This window comes from Mesoplodon bidens, assembly GCF_964165515.1.
Source record: "Mesoplodon bidens genome assembly, chromosome: 6".
NCBI lineage: Eukaryota > Metazoa > Chordata > Mammalia > Artiodactyla > Ziphiidae > Mesoplodon > Mesoplodon bidens.
Window position 1 is genome coordinate 2614509 of NC_138162.1, and position 26146 is coordinate 2640654.

The window sequence follows — 26146 nt, forward strand, 5'->3', positions numbered from 1 at the left end:
GCTGTCTGACAGGAGCATCCATGAATGCTTGGGGAAGACGATGTGGAGAAGTCTAACGAATGCCTGTAAAGGGCAGGGCCATCCTGAGGCAGCCGGGTGTTTATTTCCACGTGGGTCAGAGCCAGAAATGCAGCTGCACCTGGGAGGTCATGGTCCCCTGGCTGTCAAAATCCCTGGCAAACTAAACAGGCCGTGGAGTGTCGGGCTGGGCATGGCCACATCTCAGGAGCACAGGTCTGATCTCTACTATCTCGACATTTAATGAATAGAATATAGTCACACATTCACAGTGTACCTAGAACTGTGGGGGGGTTTTGTTTCTTTGTTTGTTTTTTGCGGTACGCGGGCCTCGCACTGTTGTGGCCTCTCCCGTTGCTGAGCACAGGCTCCGGACGCGCAGGCTCAGCGGCCATGGCTCACGGGCCCAGCCGCTCCACGGCATGTGGGATCTTCCTGGACCAGAGCACGAACCCGCGTCCCCTCCATCGGCAGGCAGACCCTCAACCACTGCGCCACCAGGAAGCCCAGAACTGTGTTTTTAAATAAAGAAAAACAAAACAAAAAGAGCACGCCTCACTCCAGGGCAGGTCCCAGAGCAGCGCTATCCCACACAGCTTCCCGCGGGGACAGAAATGCTCCATGTCCCCAGACACACGTGGCCACTAAGTACTTGAAATGTGCCTGGTGCAACTGAGGAACTAAATGTAGTTACCTGTTAACAGCCCTATTCAAGTATGATCCACATACAATAAACTGCATATATTTAAAGTGTGTAACCCGATCAGTTTTGACATGTGTACGTACCCAGGAAACACAGCCATCACCCCACAGGTCCCCTCCTGCCCTCCTTGGTGACCCCACCCCACTGTATGGACAGTGTCACTCCTGAGGGTCCCTAGCCCCAGCACAGGGCCAGCAGGCACTTAGCTGACTCTTCGCCCCCAGCCAGCTTCCTGGTAGAGATAAAAACCTGCAGCCCAAGTCTCGTGTCTGGGTTGCCCAGGGCGTGATTCTCAGGCCCGGCCTGTGGCACCACCTGGGCCCTGGTGAAACGTTCAGAACCTTGGGCCACCGTCCAGACCTGCTGAATCACAGTCCCCTGCAAGTAGGACTCTGCATCTGTAAACACACTCCCTCTGCTTTAATGCTCTAATGCCAACTGAAGCTTGAGAGCCATGGTTTGCATCACTGCCCAGAGGAAATGCATTCAGGCGGCTCCAGACAAGTTTGCAGGGACTTATTTTCTCCCAGAAGACACTGTAACTGATAGATCTTCGCAGTAAAGCCGGGTGACAGAGTACACACCTGTGGGAAAAACTGTGTACACTGGAGGGTGTGCGGTCCCCGCCATGACCTTCGTCCCTGTGCCATCAGAAAAATATAAATATTTGATCTCTGCTCCCGGTTCCTGACACAGAGCTAGTAAGACCCTTGGGATTTCCGGGGTTGTAGGAGGCGTCTTTTATTCTAATGAGGTGACTCTAGGTGGGCTCATGGGTAGTTCAGGACGGGGGCTGGTCACCAGAAAGACCAAGCCAGGATTAGAAACTTGGGACTTTCAGCCTCGTATCCCATCCTCCAGGGAAGGGAGAGTGGCTGGAGACTGAGTTAATTCTCAATCATGCCAGCGTGATGAAGCCTCCATAAAAGTCCCTAAACTGTGGAGTCCGGAGGGCTTCCGGGTTGGTGAGCACATAGAGGTGCTGGGAGGGAGATGCTCCCGAGGAGGGCATGGAGGGTATCGCCCCCTTCCCCATTCCTGGCCCTAGTTACCTCTCATCTGACTGTCCCTGACCTGCACCCTTTGTAACAACGGGTAATAGGAGGCAAAGTGCTTTCCTGAGTCCTGTGGGCTGTTCTAGCAGATTACTGAACCCGAGGAGGGGTTGGTGGGAAGCCCCAATTTATAGCCGGTCGGTCAGAAGCACAGGTGACCTGGCCCTGTGACGGGCATGGGGCTGAGCCCTCCACCTGTGGGGTCTGTGTTAACTGCAGGGTCAGAATGGCTTGGTGGGGAAAACCCACACGCTTGCTATCACAAGTGTTCTGAGAATTAAGTAAAAGAAAGGGTTTTCTTTTTTTTTTTTTGCGGTACGCGGGCCTCTCACTGTTGTGGCCTCTCCCGTTGCGGAGCACAGGCTCCGGACGCGCAGGCTCAGCGGCCATGGCTCACGGGCCCAGCCGCTCCGCGGCATGTGGGATCTTCCCGGACCGGGGCACGAACCCGTGTCCCCTGCATCGGCAGGCGGACTCTCAACCACTGCGCCACCAGGGAAGCCCAAGGGTTTTCTGTTAGTCCCTAATTCACACCTTTCTGCTGATCAATGCACACACCTGTGGGAACAGCTGTGCACACTGGAGGGCATGCTGTCCCCTCTCGGTGACATTCTGTCCCCATCACACTTTTCTATTGAAAAGTACTGGCACATTCGTGATGTACTTTGGCCCCATAACAAAACCCCAAGAGGAGATGCTGCCCAGGTGCCCCAGGCCGCTCAGCCGGGTTGGGTCAATGTTCTGGATCCGTGCAGAGGACCGTGTCCACCCGGAAGGGCTGCTCGGAGAGCCCCCACCAAGACCTGCAGAGTCGCTGACTGCGGCAGGGACATAGTCCAGGCAGGGGTCCTCTGAGAACGCAGGCTCTGAACACTCTGCTCCTCGGATGCTGGGCACCCTGACCAGGTCCTGCCCCTGCGAAGCTGCTTTACGCTCTCTAGCAAACGGAGAGCACGATCCAGGCAATTCTGGGAGGTCCTGGGTGGCTCCCGAGTGGGGCGTCCACACAGCACTCAACACGGCATTAAGGGCTCCAGCTGGCCACTCCCCAGAGTCTGACTCCAGGGCAAGAAGCAGAAGTCAGTAAAAGGGTTTGCTTGCGCTTCCTGCTTCCAGAGAGCGCACAGGAGCCGCCCCAGGGGCCCAGCCCCACCTCCCTCAGCGAACGCATCACCGTGGGGAAAACTGTTCTGCCTGCAGCTCTCAGAACCGTGGGTCTGTTCAAGGAGCACAGGGGCTGAACGGTAAAAACCGGCTGTACTCCAGAAAGACGCAGGCCCCCAGACAGACGTCTGCGTGTATGTGGGGAAGAAATAAAGGATGCCTGCGGCCATCTCCAGAAACTCCTGCCAGGCAGGGCTGAATCATTCGTCCAGTCTGCAAACGTTTATGGGGCTGGAACTGTGTGCCAGGCCCTGCTCTGGTTTCTGAGATCCGGAGGTGAACAAGACAGACCCCTCTTCTCACGGGACCAGCCTTCTCTAGGGCGAGTGACAGGAGCGTATTAATAAGACGCTTATCAGCGTGCTGGAGGACACAGGGCAGGGGATGGGCGGGGCGTGGGGGGAGGGAGGGGTCAGAGCTGCCAGAGGACCTGAAGGCCGTGAGGGAGGGGCCAGGCAGCCCTCTGGGGAAGGTGGTCCAGGCAGGGGGACCAGCCAGCGCCGGGTCGGAGCGGAGAGAAGCCTGGCTTGATAGAGCAGCTGCAAAGAGGCCAGCAGAGCCGGGCAGGGGGAACCACGGCAGGGCCGGGTGCCGTGGGCCTGGCCAATCCTTGGGAGGACGCTGGCTGTTCCCCTGAGGGAGCGCGGACCCAAGGGAGGGTTTGAGCAGAGGAAGTGCACAAGCAGACCTGCATCTGAAAGGTTACTTTGGCTGCTGTGTTGAGAACAGCCTGCAGGGGGCGGGCGCGGGAGCCGGGGCTACAGCAGAGAGAGCAGACGGGAAAAGTGATCCGGCGACTCAGCTGACAGCAGGGGAAGTGGCACACAGAGGTCGATTCTAGGGAATTCAGGGTTCCTTGCTTCAGCCGATGGACCTTTGGAGCTGGATGCTCTATGTGGGGGGGCTGTACCCCACTACCCACCAGACGCCAGTAGCATCCCCTGTCCCCTAGCTGTGACCATCAAAAACATCTCAAGCGGGGCTTCCCTGGTGGCGCAGTGGTTGAGAGTCTGCCTGCCAATGCAGGGGACATGGGTTCGAGCCCTGGTCTGGGAAGATCCCACATGCCGCGGAGCAACTGGGCCCGTGAGCCACAATTACTGAGCCTGCGCGTCTGGAGCCTGTGCTCCGCAACAAGAGGAGCCAAAATAGTGAGAGGCCCGCGCACCGCAATGAAGAGTGGCCCCCGCTTGCCACAACTAGAGAAAGCCCTCGCACAGAAACAAAGACCCAACACAGCCATAAATAAATTAATTAAATAAATTTTTTAAAAAACACACATATTAAAAAAAAAAAAAAAACATCTCGAGGGGCTTCCCTGGTGTCCCAGTGGTTAAGAATCCGTCTGCCAATGCAGGGGACACGGGTTCGAGCCCTGGCCCGGGAAGATCCCACATGCCACGGAGCAACTAAGCCCGTGCACCACAACTACTGAGCCTGCGCTCTAGAGCCCGTGTGCCACAACTACTGAAGCCCGCGCACCTAGAGCCCATGCTCCAAAACAAGAGAAGCTACAGCAATGAGAAGCCTGTGCACCACAACGAATAGTAGCCCCTGCTCGCTGCAACTAGAAGCCCACGCGCAGCAATGAAGACCCAACACAGCCATAAATAAATAAATTCATTTAAAAAAAAAAAAAACACGTGTTTCCTGGGGGCAGAAATGGCCCCACTGAGAGCTGCTGGGATAGATCATGGGGGCAATGATGGATGTGGGGCAGGAGAGGGAGAGAGAGGGACAGCAGAGAGTTCTGGTCTGGACAACCCCCAGCTCCACGGCGAGTCCGGACAGTGTGGCCTCCGGCTCCTTAGCTGGTCCCAGGACCCCCAGCAGCCCTCCACCTCCCTGCCTGCTCGCTGGCTGCAAACAAGGATGCACAGAACCCAGTGGCTAGTAAGAAAGCTACTGAGCTCCTTCCTCCCCTCCCCCACCCAGAACCATCTCCCCCACCAGGAGCCCCCGCCCCTGCAACCCTCTGGTATCCCTCCTGTTCCCAAACACTCCAGTGGGGCCAGAGCAGAGGAGCTGGACGACACCCGACCACAAGGAGATGCTCAGGTTCTGGACCTGGGACGTGGAGACCCTGTCAGGGAGCCACGGGGAGGCCAGCTGGACAGTCGCAGAGATGCAGCAGCAGACTGCCCTTTGGAGATGACCATGGAGAGGTTATGGGGGAGCAGGAGGTGTGCGCCCCACAGAGAAGAGCATGCAGCAATGCCAGCAGGTTTCCCCAGTCAGCCTCCTTGGGAGAGCCCTGCCCCACGGGAGGTTTCTGTCCAGAGCCCCGTAACGCCATAAGCATCCCGGCTCCACTGGCAGGAATGTCAGCCCTGTTATAGGTCAACATTAATCCTGAAACACAAACACCACCCAACGAAAAATGACAACTCAGCCTAAATACCTCAGGCCCTAAACCCCGAGAGGTGCCCTGGGCTGTCCCGTCAAGTCAGAAAGTCAGTGGCCCCGGTAAGTTAGACCCAGGATCACCACGTAACCTGGCAATTCCGCTCCTAGGCGTGTACCCAGAGCACCAAAGCAGGCGGTCAAACTAACACCTGTACACAAGTGTTCACATAGCTCCGTTCACGGTAACCAACAAGCCCGTGGCCATCAACAGATGAACATGCAGATGCCACAATGCGATCCTCAGCCATAAAAAGGATAAAGTCCTGGGCTTCCCTGGTGGCGCAGTGGTTGAGAGTCCGCCTGCTGATGCAGGGGACGCGGGTTCGTGCCCCGGCCCGGGAAGATCCCACATGCCGCGGAGCGGCTGGGCCCGTGAGCCATGGCCGCTGATCCTGCGCGCCCAGAGCCTGTGCTCCGCAATGGGAGAGGCCACAACAGTGAGAGGCCTGCGTACCGCAAAAAAAAAAGAGGATAAAGTCCTGACGTACAATGTGGATGAACCTTGGAAACGCCATGCTGAGTGAAAGAAGCCAGACACAGAAACGACACGTAGTAGGAGTCCACTTACATGAAAGGTCCGGAAGAAGCAAATCCACAGAGCCCAAAAGCAGACTGGTGGCTGCCAGGGGCTGGGGGAGGGAGGAGTGGGGAGTGGCTGCTGACAGGTGCGGGGTTTCCTTCCAGGGTGATGGAATGTTCTGGAACTAGACAGTGGTGGTGATTGCTCTGCACTATGAATTTATTTAATGCCGCAGCATTGCACACTTTCAAGTTGTTGAAATGGTTAATTTTATGCTATGTGTGTTCAGTCCCCTTCCCTTCCTGGCACACACGTGCTGACAAGGGCCCCCGGATCCGGTCCTCACGGGTCCTGGTGACATGGGGAGATTCTCCCCAGGTGGACACAGGGGGCTCCTCGCCGGCCGGCCGCCGCACCCTGTCCCCGCACTTCCTTCCCTGCAGACACACCCCCAGGAACCAAGAGCAGAGCTGTGACAACAAGGAAGCTTCTTTGGAAGAAAATGCCAGATGAGGGGCCCTGGTTGTTTTGCGAAGCACCCCAAGAACACGAGCCTTCAGTGAGTCCCTTGTCTCCGGGGAAGAGCCCAGTGGAAGCCCTGAGGGTGCAGAACTCATGTGCACAACATGGCACACAAAACACATGCACATAGACACACACCACACAGGCACATGTACACACCACACACGCGCGCACACGTACACACATCACACACACACAGTCACAGCACCCACACAAGTGCACCCACATCTTGCCTTCCCAGGGCCTGACAGGAAATGGGCACAGGCCACGGCCACAGGGAGCAGCAGGAGGAAGGAGGTCTTTTCCCAGACGCGGCTGTGCTGCTCATGGGTTATCACCTGCTCCCTGGAGGAGGCTTGGTCTCCCGCAGATAAGGCGGACTAAAGGAGCACGATGAATGGGTGAACTGCGCTGAAAGCTAACTGACAGTGATTCATGGGGGAAGTTTCCCTCCTCGGGATAAAGCCCTCTTTGTAGAGAGGGAAGGGGGTGGGCGCAGACAAAGGCAGTGCAAACCGAGACACACGGGCATATGCGCCCGCCACTCTGGAGCTGGCATCTGGGCCCGAAGGGGTCGTTCTGGGAATCCATGTGACTTTTAGTGGGGAGTCTGGTGCTCGAAGAACACGGGTGGGTGAGTGGGGGGGGGCGGGGAGGGAGAGCAGGGGGTGGGGAGAAGCAGCTCTGTGGATTCCAGAATCGGAGCAGAAGGAAAGCCGGCCCAGTTTGCCTGACAGAGCAAGCTCCATCTCTCCACTCCCACTGGGTTTCCTGGACTGGCCGCAGCTTTGTCTGTCCTGGGCTTCCCTCCTTACCTACTGCGAAAAGTCTCTGTCCATCAAAGCCAAGCAGGCTCCGGACCATCCCTCCCCACCCAAGGGCCAGTGACGGGCCGGCCCGAGAGCTCATTCCATTATCTGGACTCTGCACCTCTCTTCCCCCGGGGCCCCGGCGCTGTCCTCCCCTGTGCTGGGCCCAAGTTCTCTCTCCGTTCCTGATCAGAACCCACCCTCAAGAGAGGATCTGCAAACTCCTCGGCACTGAGAAGTGAGAGACAAAGCCTACCGGGTTACCTATGTCAATAGGAACTTAAGTCAAAGGAATGATTCTCTAATGGTGGAACGTCAAGTTGAATATTCTTTATGACTTATCAGAGATCTGGGAACCTACCACAAAAGAAGCAGAAAACTCATATTTTTGCTAGAAGGGTTTTTTTATGTTCACAAAAGATAGAGTTGTCATTTTCAGTGAGTTGCAAAGACATAATCCCCTAAGTGCCATTAGCGACTCAAAAACAAAATACTGGTCCCACTGAAAAGGTAAACACCGCACAGAGGGGCCACTATTCCAATCAAGTCAACTCAGACTTGACGGGGACCGGCCCCATGGGGTTTCACTTGCTCCCTAAGTCCCCCCAGAGGCAGGTGTCACCCTCCCTTTTATGGGTGAGGAAACTGAAGCTGGGGGGACGACCTGCCAGGTGAGCATCCTTAAAGGGCTGAGCTGGTTCTGTCTCCCCACCCCCCAGATCAGAGCCCAAAAGACCCCAGAGAGAGAGCCCTGGAGACAGGAAAGGCTGGGTGGACCCTGTCTCAGTCCATCCAGGCTATCACCGAATGCCACAGACAGGGTGGCTTGAACCCCAAACATCTATTTCTCATAGTTCTGGAGGCCGGAAGTCCAAGATCAAGGTGCAGGCAGGTTCAGTGTCTGGCGAGGACCCGCCTCCTGGTTCACAGGCTGTCTCCTCACCCTGTGCCCTCACGTGGCAGAAGGTACAAGGGAGCTCCCTGGGGCCTCTCTGATAAGGGCACGAATCCCTTTCATAAGGCTCCGCCCTCATGACCTCACACACCCAAAGGCCACACCTCCTAACACCAACACCCTGGGGATTAGGTTTCAACATATGAATTTGGAGGAAGGGTGGACACAAACCTTCAGGCTACAGCGGCCCCACACCCTGCTTGCAGAGACTGGGACCATGAAGGAGAGAATTTACAGGACATTGTGGAAAACGCTGGATCCCGCCCACCCTGCAGCCCTCACCCAGCTGAGACCCCCACCCAGACCCACCACCCGCCACTCTCAGACACTCCTGAGACTCTCCTCTTCCCCGACCTCCTCCAAAGGGCATCAGCGATTTCTCACTTCCCCGCCTCACCAACCCCATTTTCCAAAGTGATTGAGATTCTAACACCATTAAACATGAGTTAATTTGCTTTTCCTAATGATATGCCCACAGTGGTAGGACATCTCTCCTTTTCCAGTTGAAAGACATCTTGCGGTGATTTCTCCATTTACATTAATAGGGAAACCATTAGAAACGCTGAAGAGGAATGGATGCTTCCAGCACTGCTAGAAGCTAGTTTTCAACACTGAGGATCAAGGTCTTAGCCGTGGCAGAAAGACAACAGGGCAGAAAGCCTGCCACTGTTAAGGGTCTTCTTTCTGAGTTGTCCAGTGCTTCTGTCACTCTAACCCATGCCCAGCGCTTACCCCCCGTTACCACACCACTAGAAGCATCTAGGAATCCAGGCCAGAGACGAGAGCCCCTGGGGGTGGGATGTCTGAGCCCTCACTGGTGCCAGGACAATGCTGGTGCTCCACACGCCCTCCTCCCAACTCCACAGGGCGGATGTAAAGTGATATCATTTTGCTTCCCATTTTGTAGATGAGGCCAGCGAGGCTGTGCAGATGACCAAGGTCACACATTTAATGAACACAGAAGCAGAACTGAAATCGGGCGGGCCTGACTCCCTTCCCACCTTCTCAGCCCCGGGGACCCACAGCCCCCAAAAGACCACCACGGTCCTTTCACAGCATCCCCACCACGTTGTATCCCCACCTCTCCTCTCATCCAGGCCTGGCTCGGCCCTCGGGGTTTACCGCTTGACTCTCCGCACCTCCTCTCGGGCCCCCCTTGCTGCCGTGTCTCTGCATTTCTGACACACACCCCGCTACCCACTGAAGGGTAAAACTACCACCACATGCTGCTCCAGAACCTTCTATGCATGGGGCACCATCCTTCCCAGGTGCCCACAGCCCACTTATGGAGCAGGTACCCATGGGAAACAGAGGCAACATCCCAGGCCTCGCCACCAAAGAGGGCCCAGCTGGGCTCTGAAATCAGGCTCGAAGACTCCAGGCCTCCGCGTTCTTTGCTCGGCCATGGAGCTGCATCCCGAGACCCGTCCTGAAGCGGCGCAACCCCAGTTGAGGGGTTCCTGGAACCCAGGTGCCCAGACTCCCAGCCCAGGGCCTCACGGACCCCAGTGGCCGGGACAGCTGGCTGATCTCCCTGCCATTCTAATCCACGGGTCATAGGCTGCCTGCTCAGCCAGGGAGGGCGCCAGGGCAACGGAATTTTCTTGAACATTCCTCTCGTCTTGGGAGGGAGAAAGGGCACTGGGCCATTTTTGCCACCCGCTAAAATATTTCAGTATCAAAAAGGAATGCCAGCCGGAAACGGCACAGAAGCCGGAGCCAGATGGATGGGGTCTGTTTCAGGGAAGCAAAACAAAGAGTGTGCCCTCGACATCCCTGGGCCGAGAGGTGGAAAGCCCGACCCATCCTGCCCTGCCATCCTTCAGCAGAGCCCAGAGTCAGCTTCTGCTGGCCCCAGACCCCGGGGCAGCTTTCTGTGTGCTCAACCCTGCCCGGCCTGGGCGCTGCCATCTCTGTGCCAGGTGCTATGGGGAGGCTAAGGAGGCCCGGGTGTGGATCTGCCACGGGCCGGACCCTACTACCTGCCAGGAGCCAGGCCTCCCAGCTGGGAAAGCAGCAGCTCGAACAGGTAAAGGGATCTGCTATAGATGATAAGCTGAGAGCCTCATCCTGGTCAGCCCCTAGAGGCCATGCCCGGCCCTCCCATCACCCGGGACCTGGGCTCCAGGGGCCAGAAGAGAGAGCCTGGGCTCTCCTCAGACCCACAGAGGGCCTCCGTGTCCCCACTGGCACAACAAGGGCTCCGGCTGGAAGACTGCCAAGGCCAGCCATTCTAGTATCTGTGCTGGAGCAACCCAGGGCGGCTTCACAGAGGAAGAGATGCTGGACTGTCTCGTAACCATGTCACTGGGTCAAAGAGGAGAGTCCGGGTGGTTGGGCAGAGAGGTGTGCAGTGGCCCCTCCGCCTGCCCACTCGCGTGGGCATGGGGGCCCACAGCCCCGTGGAGACCAGGCTGACACTGGCAGGGAGCCATTCCTCCCTAGATACTCGCCCTCCACCATCCCGGCTGACGACACAGGGGAGCCTTGGGTTGGCCCGGGACGGGGGTGCTGCCTGTCCCCCTCCAAGCTTCCTCTGCTCTCCCCACAGCAAATGGACACCCTCCAGCCACCACGGCTGCCTGCTGATGACCCACTGTGTCCTCCATAGTGAAAGGCACCCAACTGGGGTCCTTGAAGGTCACAGCAGTCCCGGGGTGAAGGTCACAGTCCCAGAGCTCTCCAAGTACCCTGAACACACCCAGACTGAATGTCCCAACTCATAACTTCCCACCCGCACCCTTTCTGGCCATTGCGCCCTCCGTGTGGGGCACGGCTATCGCGGTGGATCAGGTGTAACGCATAATTAGTGTCTAATTAAAAATGGGAAAACTGGGCTTCCCTGGTGGCACAGTGGTTGAGAGTCTGCCTGCCAATGCAGGGGACACGGGTTCGTGCCCCAGTCCGGGAAGATCCCACATGCCGCGGAGCAGCTAGGCCCGTGAGCCATGGCTGCTGAGCCTGCGCGTCCGGAGGCTGTGCTCCGCAATGGGAGAGGCCACGACAGTGAGAGGCCCACGTACCGCAAAAAAAAAAAAGGGAAAACTAATGACTTGTCATTGGTTTCATATGTATACTCTTTGAAAACTCAAAGTCCTAAGAGGAAACATGGGGACACTCAAAGTGTCCCTGGAGGACCCAAGCTGGGTATGCAGACCCAGGGTTCTCCCGAAGACTCCAGCCCTCGGCCTCCAGGCTCAGGCATGGGGGAGATCCGCCCCCGCCTCGCCAGCTGGAGAGCGGGGACAGTGGGAGCTGGCCACTCACCACCCTGACCCCTGCACCTGGCCAGTGGGCACGCCACAGTGTTTGCTGAATGAATGAAAGAACACTGAATGTCCAGAAGGAAAGCTGTGTCTCGCTCTAAGGAATCCGGACCCTGAGTCTTGAGACCAAGTACACCAGGACCCACTTCCCTGACCCCAATCCCTGCAGCCCCACAGACTGACCCGGGGCTGCGGCCAGGGACCCTCCTCTCAGCCCATCCCTTCCTGCCCCGTGACACTGACCTGTTCCTCCCGGTCTAAAAGCTCTTCACTCTAAGAGCTTCAACAGAGTGAAGTCATTTCGGCCACACCAAATTTATTTATCGTATTTTTAAATTATTTTTTAAAGTAAATCTGTAGTTACTATTGCGAAAGGATGATTGTTGACATTTAAGATTTTGGCCTAAATTCAGTTTAATGATTTTGTTTTCCCCAGCACACAATGCTGAATACAACTCCAACTAGTTATGTATATTTCAGATGCGTGCCAGTTATTTGTCTTTGATATGCCAGATTTTTTCAAACTAAAAAGTAGAATTCCCTGGCGATCCAGTGGTTAGGACTCGGCCGGCGCTTTCACTGCTGTGGCCCCGGGTTCAATTCCTGGTCAAGGAACTAAGATCCCACAAGCCGCGCGGCACGGCCAAAAAAAAAAAAAAAGTAGAATTCAGAATTTAAAAAATAAAATAAAAAATAAATAGAAGGGACCCAAGAACACTCACCTAGCCTGTGCCCACCTGCAGCGAAGAGATTCGAGCGGGTTCAGGACGTCTGCAGAGAATGAGGCCACACACCGGCCGAGGCCGGGGGCCATCAAGGAGGTGTCACCGGGGCCGAGGTCACAGCCGCCTCATTCCCGGGGGGACCTCATGACGGCCACCGTGGTGACACAGCTGCACCGAGCCCGGTACAGCCACAGCCCAGGCCAAGGGCCTGGTCTTCCCAGGACAGCTAGGAATGGTCCCGTCCTCCCTGGACCAGTGTGCCGGGGACTGGCCACTGCTGCCCCCATTAGGCTCTCTCGTCTGGAATCAGCCCAGTGTCAGCCCATGTTCACTTTCTCCGTGAATGTCACGCCCGATCCTCCTCGTTGTCGCCGACTCCTAGCCCTCCTTGAAGGAGCATCTTCACTTTCAGACACCCGGCGACCCCTGCTGCATCTGAGAGGAGCCCCCCAGCATCCCCGGAGGCCGCCCTGGGGACCGGCTCTGACTTCAAAGCTGCCTCCCCACGTTCCCACACGGCTCCCCAGCCCACGAGGAAGCCCGGGGCCTGAGCGAGTACGAGAAATCAACCGCTGATTAATACAAATCTCCGCGGAGCCCATCTGCCCAGACGTTCATTCTTCATGGAAATTAACCCACGAGGACTGGACGTGAGGGTTGTTCTAATGACGTTTGCAGGTAGCAGTTAGCCTGGGCGCGTCCCCGCGCTGGCAGGTTTAGTGGGCCAGGTAACGGCATGCAGGTGTGCTGACTGATACCCGCAAGACAGGACGGAACCATCGAGAGCTGCTGAGGGGCCCGGGCGCTGTCTGGTTTCAGTTTGCTTGGCAGGCCCTGGAGGCTTCTCTCTACCCCGTTCCTGGGAGGCGGTGGGACAGCCCCAGCCTGCCCTACCTGGCTGAGCTGGGGGGAAAAGAACATCCATCCTTGGCTCTGTCACAGCTGTGACCCCAGAAGTGTCTACCTGCCTGGGTTTCCCACCCAGGGAAGGGGCCTGATACTCAGTGATGGGGAAGCAGACGTGCCTAGTGACCTGGTGGCCTGGTAGGGAGAGCTCTGGAGTGGGAAGCTTTGGAAGGTGGGGTTCTGGGAACAGGAGAGAGTTGGGCTGGACCGGGCAGACCCTGGGCATTGTGTGAACATTTCACCAACTGCCCGTCAGCAAAGGGCATCTGGCTGCCCCTCCCACAGAGGCCCTGCCCTAAAAGCTGAACACCTGTCCTCACTCAAATATACGGTCAAATGAAAAGGGAAAAAACAAGCCAAAACTATGATTAAAAGATGAGCAAAGACTTGAATGAACATTTCTCCAGAGGAGATACACAGATGGCCAATAAGCACATGAAAGGATGCCTGACATCACTAATCACCAGGGAATGCAAATCAAAGCCACAACGAGAGACCACGTCACACCCATTAGGGTGGCTATTATCAAACACACACACACACAGAAGATAACAAGTGTTGGTGAGAAGGTGGAGAAATTGGAACCTTGTGCACTGTCGGTGGGATGTAAAATGGTGCAGAAGCTGCGGAAAGCATTATACTGGTGACTCAGAAAATGTAACACAAAACCACCATATGACCTGGTAATTCCACTGCTGGGTATATAATCAAATGAAATGAAAGCAGGAACTCAAAAGATATTTGCACACCTGTGTTCATAGCAGCATGACTGACAATAGCCCCCAGCCTCACCTCACCCACAGAGCTCATTTGTAAACAAACCCCACATTCCACAAGGCCTGCCCGAGAGCCTGGATCCATACATGTGAGGTTGGAGACCAATCTTCTCCCACGCTTCCCCTCAAGAGCGAGAGCCACCAGGCTGGGGGTGGGGCATCTCCTCTTTGGACGGAGCATGGGCTTCACTCCATAGTGCGGGTGCCCAGCCTTCTGGGGCCCAGAGCCTTGGAAGGTGAGAGGGCTGCAGGTTTAGGAATTCAAGAATAAAACTGGTGGGGCTTCCCTGGTGGCGCAGTGGTTGAGAGTCCGCCTGCCGATGCAGGGGATGCGGGTTCATGCCCCGGTCCGGGAAGATCCCACATGCCGCGGAGCGGCTGGGCTCGTGAGCCATGGCCGCTGAGCCTGCGCGTCCGGAGCCTGTGCTCCGCAACGGGAGAGGCCACAACAGTGAGAGGCCCGCATACCGCCAAAAAAAAAAAAAAAAAAAAAGGAAGGGAATTCTGACACACGCCACAGCGTTGATGAATCGAACACATTATGCTGAGTGAAAGAAGCCAGAACAGAAACTAAAGGCCACATCCCGTATGACTGTGTTTATGTGAAATGTCCAGAACAGGCAAATCTGTAGAGATAGAATACAGATTAGTGGTTGCCAGGGGCTGGGGGATGGGAGAGGAGGAACTGGGGTTTCCTTTGGAACTTTAATCAAAAAGTTCCGGAACAAGACAGTGGTGATGGCTACACGGCACTGCAAATATATGGAATGCCACTGAAATGTATACTTTAAACTGGTTAAAAAGGTAAATTTTACATTAGGTCCATTTTATCACAATAATTCTTCTTAAAGAACAACAGTCAAAAAGGACGAGGCAGGATGAATACTCCAGGGCTTCAGCCGAAACTCCCGAACCCGCGTGTCAGGCGGGCAGGGCAGGGAATCTGCGCGCTGAACCAGCACCCTTGCTTCTGACGACCTGGGGTAAATGGGCAAAGGTCTGAACCACAGCGGGGTCTCTCCCCCAACAAGGTCACAGCCACACACCCTGTGATTCAGAGGCACTGCCCAGAAACCCCGAAGGCCTGACCGGCTGCAGACCCACACCTGCCATGTGCCATTCGAAGAGGCAGTATTCTTTGGGAAAGGCCTTCCAGGATGCCAAGAAAGAACACTTTGTTACAATTAATTATTTACATTTTGATTTTTTTTCTTCTTTCCTTCTTGGTCTCATTCAGCTTTTTTGCTGCAAACATCAAGTTGTCAGGCTTCAATAGAAACAATGTCTTGGGGCGCTAGGGAGAAACAATTAGCCAATTAAAATTTAATTAACTGTGGATACAGACCAAAAAAAAAAAAACAAATAGCATGCACGAGTGACGCCAGGACTAGCTGAGAAAATTCGCGCTCCCAGCCCCCTTGGGTGGGGCCCTCAAGGTACGAGTCACGGATGAGAGATAACCACGAGGTGTGCACCTTACCCGACACCCACAGGGACCAGAAAGGCACCCCCAACAACCACCGCCGAGAGGTCAGCCAGCCAGTCCAACCCTCTGTTCACAGATGGGGAAACTGAGGCCAGAGAGGAGCACAGGGGCCTGCCCATGTGCCGGGAGGTGCAGCGGCCGAAACAGGGCTTGGACGCAACGCTCCTAACCCCCCACCCCGACTTCTCCATTGCACGTGTCTGCTGCCACCATAGGCACCCGAGTCCCCTCTCCCCAGGAATGATCCTACGTGAGAAAGGAGTCGATGGGTAGGACTCGCCCACCAAGGATCACGGAGACACCACCCTGGCCATCAGCTCCTCCCTGAACCCCTTCCAGGGGCAGAGGGGTCAAAACAGAGGCCCAGAGGCTCCCGGGCCTCACACACAAGACCTGCCCATCTCCCACAGGGCGGTGGACCCAGATCACTCACAGCTCATCAGACCTGCAGGGACTCAACCACCAAAACGGAAACTTCCGGGGCTCCCCTGGTGGCGCAGTGGTTAAGAATCCCCCTGCCAATGCAGGGGACACGGGTTCAAGCCCTGGTCTGGGAACTAGATCCCACATGCCGCGGAGCAACTAAGCCCGTGGGTCACAACTACTGAGCCTGAGCTCTAGAGCCCGTGAGCCACAACTACTGAGCCCATGTGCCACAACTACTAAAGCCTGGGCGCCTAGAGCCCATGCTCCGCAACAAGAGAAGCCACCGCAGTGAGAAGCCCACGCACCGCAACGAAGAGTAGCCCACTCGCCGCAACTAGAGAAAGCTCGCGCGCAGCAACAAAGACCCAACGCAGCCAAAAATAAATAAATAAAATAAATAAATTTATAAAACAAAAAATGAGACTTCCCCAACCCTTGTCCACTATGCAGGCGATGACGGCCAGTGGCTGCCGCCCGGAAACGGAAGCGGAGAGAAAACCATTCCCAGCACCATTGAGAAAACGTGGGGTCAGCATCTGAATGGCTTATTTGACTCTGCATGTGCCTCACGCGTGTGTACACGTGTGTGCCCGGTGGTGAGTTCCTCTGGAAGCGGACGGGCTAAAAACATCCTGAAATGACAACCCGCAGTTAAAAGGAGGAAATGTTTTCAAGCAGAAGCTCGGAAAGCCTCAGCCAAAAGGTCTGCAGGCAGCGGCTCTGCGGGGCCTGGAGGCTGCGCCTGCTCCTCGGCAGCTGCATTTTAATATTTTCATCAGTAATTAGCGCCGAGTGGACGCTGAGGAGGTCAGCCTGGATCGCCTCCTGACAACATCGGGGCGGGGGTGCTGATGAACTCGCTGCAGCCTGGGCATCAGCAGCAGACAGGCCGCAGGTGAGCGCAGAGCAGCCGCGCTCAGCAAACGCATGAACTAACGTTAGGGAAATGAGCGAACACGGGGAGGCCTGGGTGAGGAGATCGGGCTGTCGGATGGATGCCCCAAGGCTGCCTGCTCCTTCCCTGAGCAGAGCCCGGGAGCTGCGTGCATTCATCGAGGAGGAATTGACATCTCGATCCCGAACGCAGGGCAGTGGGACGAGGGTGGCGGGTGAGGCTGGCACTCCAGGCAGAGGGACGGGCTGTAGGCCACACCCCTGCCCCGTTGCCAAGGCCGCCACCACCGGCTCTGCGCAGGCTTGTACAAGGAAGGCACCACCCCCGGGACTCACGCACGCAGACACGCAGGCGCACCGTCTCCAATCTTCCTCCAGCAGCTAAGACGGGGCCCATCTGCAGACCCATTTTACAGATGGGAGAACTACAGCACCCAGGGGTGAGGCGACCTGTGGGTGAAGCCCACTCCCCAGCATCACACTCTGTCCCAAGCCCCCGAAGGTGCCTCAGTGGGTCCACTTTTACCTGGCTTCCAGAAGCATCAGCACTCTCAAGAAGTCCGGAGGGCAGTGGGCTGGGGTGGTGAGTGCTTGCCGGAGGGGCCGGGGCAAGAGAAGGGGTCATGGCAGTAGCGGGACAGATGGGAGGTCTGGCGAAGCAAACTGGTTTCCTCCCATGTGCCAAATCCAGTAGACTGTCGGGGTCCTGGGGTGCGTGCAGAGGGGCTCGGTGGGAAGGTGCTGGGATAGATAAGTGATGCCTGCCCAGGGCTCTGCAGGGGGTGGCAGCATGTACCAGGCACTGCCATGCCAGGGGGACGGAGGAGGGCAAGGACAGGCTGATGATAAAAGAGGGTCCCAGGCAGAGAGGAAGAGTGGGACAAAGGGCAAGGAGGGAGGGCACCTCTACCACAGAGACAACCGCCGAGGGGCCCTGGGGCTGGGGCAGCAGATCCAGGCTCTGGACGCAGCCAGAGCAGGTGGCGGCTGACCCGTGGGCAGTCAGAGGGACTGGGATGCTGGCGGACAGCGCCTGCTTCCCACATCCAGGACAGCTGTGACCAGCCTGCCCACCACCAGGGCCCTCAGGCAGCCCGTGAGGCCCCAGCCACCCCCCACCGCCTCCTAGAGCCCTGATCCCAGGGAGGTGGCTTTCCTCAGCTGTTACGGACCCCTCATTTCAAACTATGCTTTTAACCTCTTCAGAACACTTCCTATAAGCAACATGTCAGGCAAAATACGAAAGAGAAAGCAGATAAAAGTGGACTCACTCCGATTCAGCAGGGCCCTGCCTTCCGCCTCCTCCTGGCCTCCAGAGACAGGCCCAGATGGTTTAAAATCCACTGTGGGAGGGAATGCCCCGCCTTGTGCCCTTTAAAAAGCTGATGGTCAGTCCTCGCCTCCTGAGTCAGGCCTCCTGTGGCCTCTCCCCAGACAGCCCTGCCAGCCTCCACGCTGCCTCCTGGCCCCCATATCGCCCTCCTGGCCTCCACACTGGCCCCAGATTAGCTTCCCAACCCCCTGCAGATGGCAGAATTCCACAGAGCTGACCACTCCTTGCCCCTGCAAACAGCTGCCTCGCTTGGCAGAGGGAAGGGGCACGGCAGAACGCAGAACTCGGCCTCCGCCGTCCGCAGGACCCGAATCGACCCCCCAGTTCCACCACCGCCGTGGGACACAAGCGAGACGCATCCTCTCTCTGGGCCTCGGTTTCCTTCCTTACTTCCTGAGGCCCCTGAAGAGGGCAGGAGCTCACGGATGCAAAGATCCGGGCACACAGCGCACTGGGCTCCGCAGGAGGCGGGAAGCACAGGAGGGGTGCTGGCAGGAGGGCTCCTGGCAGGGCAGGAGGGGTGCCAGCGGGAGGGCTCCTGGAAGGGCTGGCACTTGGGGGAAACACTGCGCGCCCCGCCTCGGGCACTGACTTAAGGAGAGGCCTGTCGTCCACCCCTGGCCGTGCTGAGGGCCAGGTTTAACCGCTTCAGAAGTTTCTGAGCCCAGCAAACTGTTTTCATGGATAATAACTAGGAGAATTCAACCCGTCACTAGAGGGTGGGCACCGCTCTTTAACTCAAATGAGAGAAACAGCCTCGCAGACCTTCCTCCCGGGTTGTTAATTCCACTCAGAACGGGGGGCTAAAGTGAGCGAGCTGACCAGGTAGGGCTGCTGGTCCAGGGCAGCCCATGCTGGGGACACGCAGGGAATCGGGCCCCCGACGTGGGCGATGGGGCCCCACCCGGGGAAAGATCCTGGAGGGGCCCCCCGGGCCCGCCTGGGCCTCCTGAACCACCAAGGGCACCAGGGCCTTCTGCGACATGCCGCACCCTCACCCCGTCGCCACCAACAGCTTCCCAGCTCCTCCAGTAAGATCCACAGACTCACGCAAAGACAGACTGGTGCACGGCCCCCATCCCAGGTTGGTTTCTAGGCACTGGAAGAGAGCATGAACGTCCCTACAGCCAGGCAGCCCGTGGTCCGGTCAGGGCACTGTGACCCGCAGCCCTGGTAAGGAAGGAAACTGCTTAGACGGTGGATAGCACTGGGCCCAGGGGGCGTCCCCGCCGTTTTAAACAGCACGATTTGAGCCAAGGCCCCTGGGAGGTGAGGGGTGGTGGCCCTGTGGTGTGGTGAGAGCCTTACAGGCCAAGGGGCAGCCTGCAGGAAAGCCCGCGATGAGAATGAGTGAACTGGCAGGAAGCCGGGAGCGGGTCCCAGGAAAGACGGCCCAGGACCACCCAGAGCCAGAGGCCGGCCATGGCCTCCTGGAGGCTGGGGTCCACCCCCCGGGCCCCCGCTCCCTCCTCCCTCCCTGCCTGATGCCCACCCAGAGGACAGACTCGTCTCCTACAAAGCTTTCTCAGTTCCACCCCTGGCTTCACGGTGCAAGCAAACACGCCCAGTAGGTGGCTGGTCTACAAAGGATTATAATGAAGATGATGATGAAAACTCCATCTGTTCACTGACCACCGGGTCCCAGCCCACACGAAGAGCTGTGCGTAACACAGCGACCGTGGGGCTCCGAGCAACAGGGGAAAGCTGGTACGACCGTTCGCATCTTCCAGACGAGGAAATGAATTTCCGGGAAAGTCGCCAGCCCAGGGTCACTGCCCGGACCGACCCCAGCAGCAATGCCAGGCAGGACCAGACGTGTTGGCAAAGCCACCACTTCACCGCCCTACTTAGGGGGCTCTCACAACGAGGAGATGAGGCTGTCCTTCCACGGTGATTTTTACCCACAATCTCTGGGACCAAGACACCAGAAGAGAGCCACAAAAACCCTGCAGCCTTATCAGGATCCTCCGTCCAGAACTGCCAACCAGATTCCACGCTAAGGCATCCCGGGAAGACCCAGCCCATCCCGGCCGCCCACTCAGCCCTCCCATGCTCCTTCCCTTCCTGGGCCCTGTGCATCTGACGGACGCCCAGAACAAGGGAACGCGAGAAGGATTCACACGCCATCAGGGAGGGAGCAGGGCCCTGGTCACGCTCTCCACACCAGGCGGCTTGGCCTTTAGCTCCCATCTCAGGCCCTTCGCTCAAACCTTCCCTGACGGGACTGGTTTGAGCAGAAACCTAATACCTTTAATGCGACCATTCGGGAAAATACCAGGGACAGGGGCCAAAAAAAAAGACTTCCGGAACCAACTTTGATGCCTCAGCTCCTGCTGGAGCTTGCTGCATGGGTGAGCAAGAAGAGGGACAAATTACTAGTAAAAGTGATAAGACCCGTATGTTTGCTTCCTGGCTGAGGTCGCCTAACACCACCGCGCCCTGGGCCGTCATGTCCTCGTTCTATCCCTGCTCAGAGTCCAAGTACCCGCAGAGTGCGATCCACACTGTTTCTAACCCACAGGAACCCCTCTCCCCGCCACCCACCCCCTCCATCGCCGTGCTCTGAATGGATGAGAGAAGGCTGGCTGCACCCGGGGTCCCGCAGTCCTCCAGCATCTCCGGGGCTCCACCTGCCTGCCACGGGCCGGGAAGCAGAGGGAGCCCAGTCAGCATGAGCTGCCCCTCCCGGCGCTCCTCCCAGGGTCAGGAAACACCTTCTGGAATTTCATGCACCCCAAAACATCAGCTCCTCTCCACACCCGCCCCGAAGGGAAAAGGGGAAGCCCAGGGGCCAGGGGGAGGGTGGAGGACCCTGCTGGTTCTGGAAACAGGAAGAACGCCTGCGCATCATCAGCATCAGCCCAACTCCGCACAGTGGTTTCCTGGGGAGAGGGGTGATCACTCCCCTACGACAGGGGGCTTTTGCTGCAGCCAAGCTCACATTGCACGTGACCCACTCCGCACCCACACGGCAGAGGAAGGGCTCCGGGGTCACGGCCACACGGTGGGCCAGCACGGCCAGCTCCAGGGGCAGAGTTCAGAGCCTTCACTTTCCCACCCCTTTTTACTACCGTGACCCGCACAACGGCTCATCTGGGTGACCCTCAGAAGGCAAAGGTCATGCAAGTCTCTCCGTTTGATCTCTGCCATAGTAAGTGTTTAATAAATTCTTGGTAAATTGAATGCTTAACAGGCGGATGAGTGGAAGGACCAAGGAATGAATGCCTTTTCGCTTCCCAAGGAATGACTCCAATTTGAGAGACTTGGGAAGCTGAGAGGCAGCTGTTTAGAAAAAGAACACCGCCACCCAGAACCCAGACAGGATCTGAATGCTATAAGCCTCCTTCAATAATAGCAAAGAAAAAAGAAAAAAGACCTGGAAATTTCTAAACCAGCCTAAGACTAACTAGCCAGCTATCCCATAAGGATCCTTTCTGCTCCTGAATCCTATGTAAGTGGAGGACGCCCAGGCAAAAAGTGCGAAAGAAACCTTGCCCCTCAAATCCCTGCCCCCACCCACCCCCACGAGAGGCCACAGCCACCCCCAAGTCCTTTCCCAACCACCCAAGAATCGGCCTCAGTGTCACTCAACACGGGCTCCAGGCAATTCCGGTCGGCAGAGACTGGACTCGCCCCTACTGATCGATCCCTCTGCCTGCACTGGGCCGGTGGTGGCAGTCAGGGGGGAGCAGAACAAGCATCACATCTTCATGCTCTGACATCACTGAGCACCGCCAGGCACATCTGGACTAGCCTGGGCGTCCCCACTGGATGGGGCTCCTGGAGGGCAAAAGGCGAGTCTGGCCCGTGGGAACCTTGGCGAGTGTCTGCTGTCTCTGTGCCCAGAGCCAACTCTCACGTGGTGACGGCCTTCCCAAGCCCATCCCGGGAAGTCACACCCGAGTGAGGAGCCCGACCTCCCCAGACCTGCTCCCTGTCCCGCAGTCTGGAGCCCCAGCTCTGCCTGCCCATCCACAGCTGCCCTGGGGTGGGGACAGTCCCCAAACGGGACCAGGGCAGGCAGCAGTGCAGCGGGGAGGAGCCGGGGTCTTGCTTACGTGTGTGCTTTCCCGGGGATCCTGTCCCCGGACGTCGGGGGCACGAGCCGAGCAAAGCAGGCTCTGGTCAGTGGCTCCCACATGGGGAGAAGCTCCTCTCGGCGCCCCGGCCTCTGCTGGCCCCACGTCCAACTCAGCTCAGGGTGCTGACCACGGGTTTACCGCGCTCAGAAAACTAGGAAGGGGGAGGGCAGTGCACGGATGCTCAGCTGGATGGACACAGGGAGGACGGTGGGAGGGCCAGGCTGGGCTCCGGAAGTCTGCACGAATACAACGATGGAGAAAAACAAAGAGGGGGAGGCTGCCACCAACCTGTGCTGGTCTAGTAGCACATTTCCACCAAACCTGGGGGCGCGGAGGGACCAGGAGCAGCGAGCGGCACCACCGTTTAATGAGCACCTACTATGGTCCGGGCACCACAGAGGGCTCCCCGGCCCACGCGGTCCTTGGCAAACCCAGATGGGTCAGAGTCACTGTGTCATCTGCCAAAGTCATCGGCCAGTAAGTGGCCCCAGGTCTGTCGGACTCGACGTGAAGAGCAGGATCGGAACCAGGGCAACCCTGCCCTTCCCAGAGCCTCGGGTCTCCCTGCAGGACGTGAGGCTGTGCCCAGGCCCCTCAGCTCCTGCACTGCTTTCCCGGCCCCCACACCGTGACTCACAGTCCAGGTCCACTGCCCACTCCTGGCCTGCCCTGAGCGGCCCCCCTGCAGGCAGCTGGCATGCCCCGCCGGGGTCAAACCACCCCACTGGAACCCCTGACGACCATAAGGGGCGCCCCCTTTCACAGGGTTCGGCCATGGTTGGCAGGTCACGTGACAAGAGTTGAATCCAAATGTATGTACGTCTTACATCACTGCACTCGGCTCAAGCAGGGTAATGAGCACCTACTACAGGCTGGGCACTCTGCGTGTCATAGCCGGCCAAGAAATGGGTTTGGCCAGGGTTTATCCTGTCTTTTTCTCTATGCAATTATTTTAAATACCAGTTGTGTGTATGAGTGTTTGTGCGTGTGTCCGTGTGTGTGTGTGTGTGTGTGTGTGTGTGTGTTCCGAAGGCCGTTCCCCGAAGTCCAGAGCCACTGGCTTCTCCCCTGCCCAGGGCACTGCTGGTCACAAGGAGAAATACGAACAGGAGAGAGGTTCTAAGCCATCTAGAAGCAAGACTGTGAAAACTTGAGAAGCCCGTTTATGGGAAAGGACACCAGCACAGCTCCATGCAAGCTCCCGAGGCTCCTGTCCCAGCAGACACGCCCCCGGGCAGAGGGGAAGAAGGCGGCCTCAGAGTCCTGGGCAAGTGCCCTACAGCCAGAGGGACTTGGGTGAGTCATTTAGGAGAGGAAGACAAACCTCTAAGAGCTGGGCGCTGACACTAAGAGACAGGCTCCTGAACAGGTCCCCGAATCTCGTTTCTAGAGAATTTCAGAACTAAAGAAGAGGACCGTCAGGCCCAGGTGGCTTATGGGAAAGTCCTAGTCATTGATGCTAAGTTGACGCTTTACGGCACTTCCAAGTAAGGGCTCCTCTTGGAACTGACTTCTCAGCATTTGCAAGTGCAAATACAAAACTCCCCTTGCGTTTCATAAATCATGTATTCACACAACTCTTCTGCAAACACCAGGTCCCTTATGATAATGGTCCTCAGATAAAGCAGGCAATAAATATCCTCTGATATTTCCCATCAGCAGGTGGAAATGGCCCCGGGTAGTCCTGTGCCGGCAGCAGAGGGAAGGGCCCTCCAAGAGCACGCACGAACTCAGGAACGGCTGGGCCACAAGGTGGCAAAGAGCCAGGCCTGATTCAAGCCCTCGGCCCCCGATCCATCAACAAGGTATCACGTCCTGACCCCATCTTTTAAAATGAGGGACCTTGGAACTGTTGGTTTCCAGATGGAACGTGACACGCTGCTTTGACACTCTGAACACAGGCTCACCCGGAAGCCACAATGAGCCATACCCTCACCTGGCCTTTGCACCTGCCCGGCCTCAGGTTCCCCTCACCTGTGCCAGCAGGACTCCCAGACAGCTGCCAGGGACACTTTCTGAGAACACGGGGAGACTTCCCAGGTTATTTGCCACGGACCTAGGGGATCACCTCCAGGGACCAGGGAGTTCAGATAATCACCACCCCCTTGCCCGACACCTGCTCAGAGCCAGACGGCCCTGCTTGTTTCAGTATAATCTTGACGGCTCCCTTCTCGGAGCACCACAGTAAAAGCGGTACCTGCATCACCTCAGCCGACCCACGGAGCTGGTGCCCGTTCTCCCACAAAGAATGGGAGACTCGGGGCAGGAAGTAAATGCTTAGGGTCGCTCAGCTAGAAAGGCAGGGCCAGGGCTGCATCCCCGGTACTGGCCTCATCAAGGCCCGGCTTTTCCCCCCCATCCTCCTGGATTCAGGATGCCTGACTTCACCCTGAACAGCTTGAGAGGCGGGAGGGGCCGTCCCACTGCCCCAGCCCCCGATGCGCCCCCTCCTGTTTGTAACACAGCCAGGCCTGCACCTGCCCACGGGGCTCTGTGCAGAGGAGCCAGGCCCATTCCAGAAAGAGGCCACTCACCTTCCCAAAGTCTCGGACATCAAAGAGGTCGAAGGGGTCAAACAGCTCGCTGTTCCTGAGTCCAAATTTGTCATGGCAGACTTTAAGGAAGGTGCGGATGTTCTTCAAACACAGGAACTAGAGGAGAGAAGGGAAAATTACTCAACCTGCACGGTCTGTACGGGCAGTAATGCTAACAGCTGCAAACTCTGCCTCCGTGCGCCGACCTGGACCAGCGCTTCCCTGCTCGGAGAAGACACCACGGCCATCCCACTGGCCCTGGCCATTCCTGGCCATCTGTCTCGTGCCCCTGCCCAGGGATCCGCACGTTTCAACTCCGACAATCACGGCTGGAACAAAATATGCCGGTTTTCAGTCAGCAGGCACAGAGTGGGCGCACACACAAGTGCACACTGCCTTCCCCACACAGACACAGCCCCCGTTACTTTACACATGACAAAGCCCTACAGCAGCCATGGGGACCACTGGAGCAGCACATGCCAGACACAGCAGGGGGCCACTGGGAGCACAAAGGCCAGCATCAAAATCCCAGATCAGGGGCTTCCCTGGTGGCGCAGTGGTTGAGAGTCCGCCTGCTGATGCAGGGGACGTGGGTTCGAGACCCGGTCCGGGAAGATCCCACATGTCGTGGAGCGGCTGGGCCCGTGAGCCATGGCCGCTGAGCCTGCGCGTCCGGAGCCTGTGCTCGGCAACGGGAGAGGCCACAACAGTGAGAGGCCCTCGTACCGCAAAACAAAACAAAACAAAACAAACAAACAAAAAAAAACAGACCCATAGGGAGGAGGCCACATGACGACGGAGATGGGGACTAAGGTCATGCTCCCAGGAGCCCAAGAAGCCACCAGGAGCTGGGAGGGGGCCTGGGACACATTCTTCCACCAAGACCCCAAGAGACAGCCCACCCTGCGGTCACCTGGATCTCAGATGCCCAGAACCGCGACTTCAGCTGTTTCAACCCCCCCCAAACCCCCACCCGGAGGAGGGGCCTGAACCAGAGCTGCCCCGGCCCCCTCAACCCAGCTCCAGACCCTCCTCCCACCCGCCCTACAGGCCCGGCTGCGGCGTCCAGCCGGCTCCAGCCCTTTCTGCATCGCTCGCCTCTGATTTCCACTAAGCCTCTATTTTAATTCCTCCTCAGCCTCCCATTTTTAGAGTTAATTACCCAGCTCCTGACCATAATTGCAGCCGGCAAGGCCAGGCTTCCCTTGGGGGCTCAGGCGGGGCAGGCGACCCGTGGGCACCGTGTCTGCCCGGCCTGGCCCCACCCCCACTGTGGCCACTCGGGCCCCTCACCTTCCAGAACCGCTCCCCGTGGTGGTCTGGGCCCAGCCCAGGCTGGCGGCGGACAACAGCCGCACACACAGACTCGGACCGCAGGGGAAAAGGGGCACGGCAGGACTGGGAGAAAGCACCCGGGCCGGCAGCGGTTCACGGGTGCCCGTGCGCCTGGCACTGCGCTGCAGCCTCTGCCCTCCCTCCAGGAATTCACCCCATTTCACAGGTAAGGTAACTGACGCCCAGGCAGTGGAGAACTTTGGCTCCAGATTAGAAGGTGGCCAAGCCGAG

The 26146-nt window shown here is 57.6% G+C and overlaps 1 protein-coding gene across 5 annotated transcripts in view; it reads right to left on the reverse strand.

Annotated features, from left to right (window-relative positions):
• Nucleotides 1–26146, reverse strand: part of VAV2 (vav guanine nucleotide exchange factor 2) — a 177992-nt gene that overhangs the window by 113999 nt on the left and 37847 nt on the right. For all 5 annotated transcript variants that reach the window (XM_081237303.1, XM_081237302.1, XM_081237299.1 and 2 more), the window contains exon 2: nucleotides 24581–24697. In XM_081237303.1, coding sequence (XP_081093429.1) covers nucleotides 24581–24697 — 117 coding nt within the window. The remainder of the gene's footprint in view (nucleotides 1–24580; nucleotides 24698–26146) is intronic.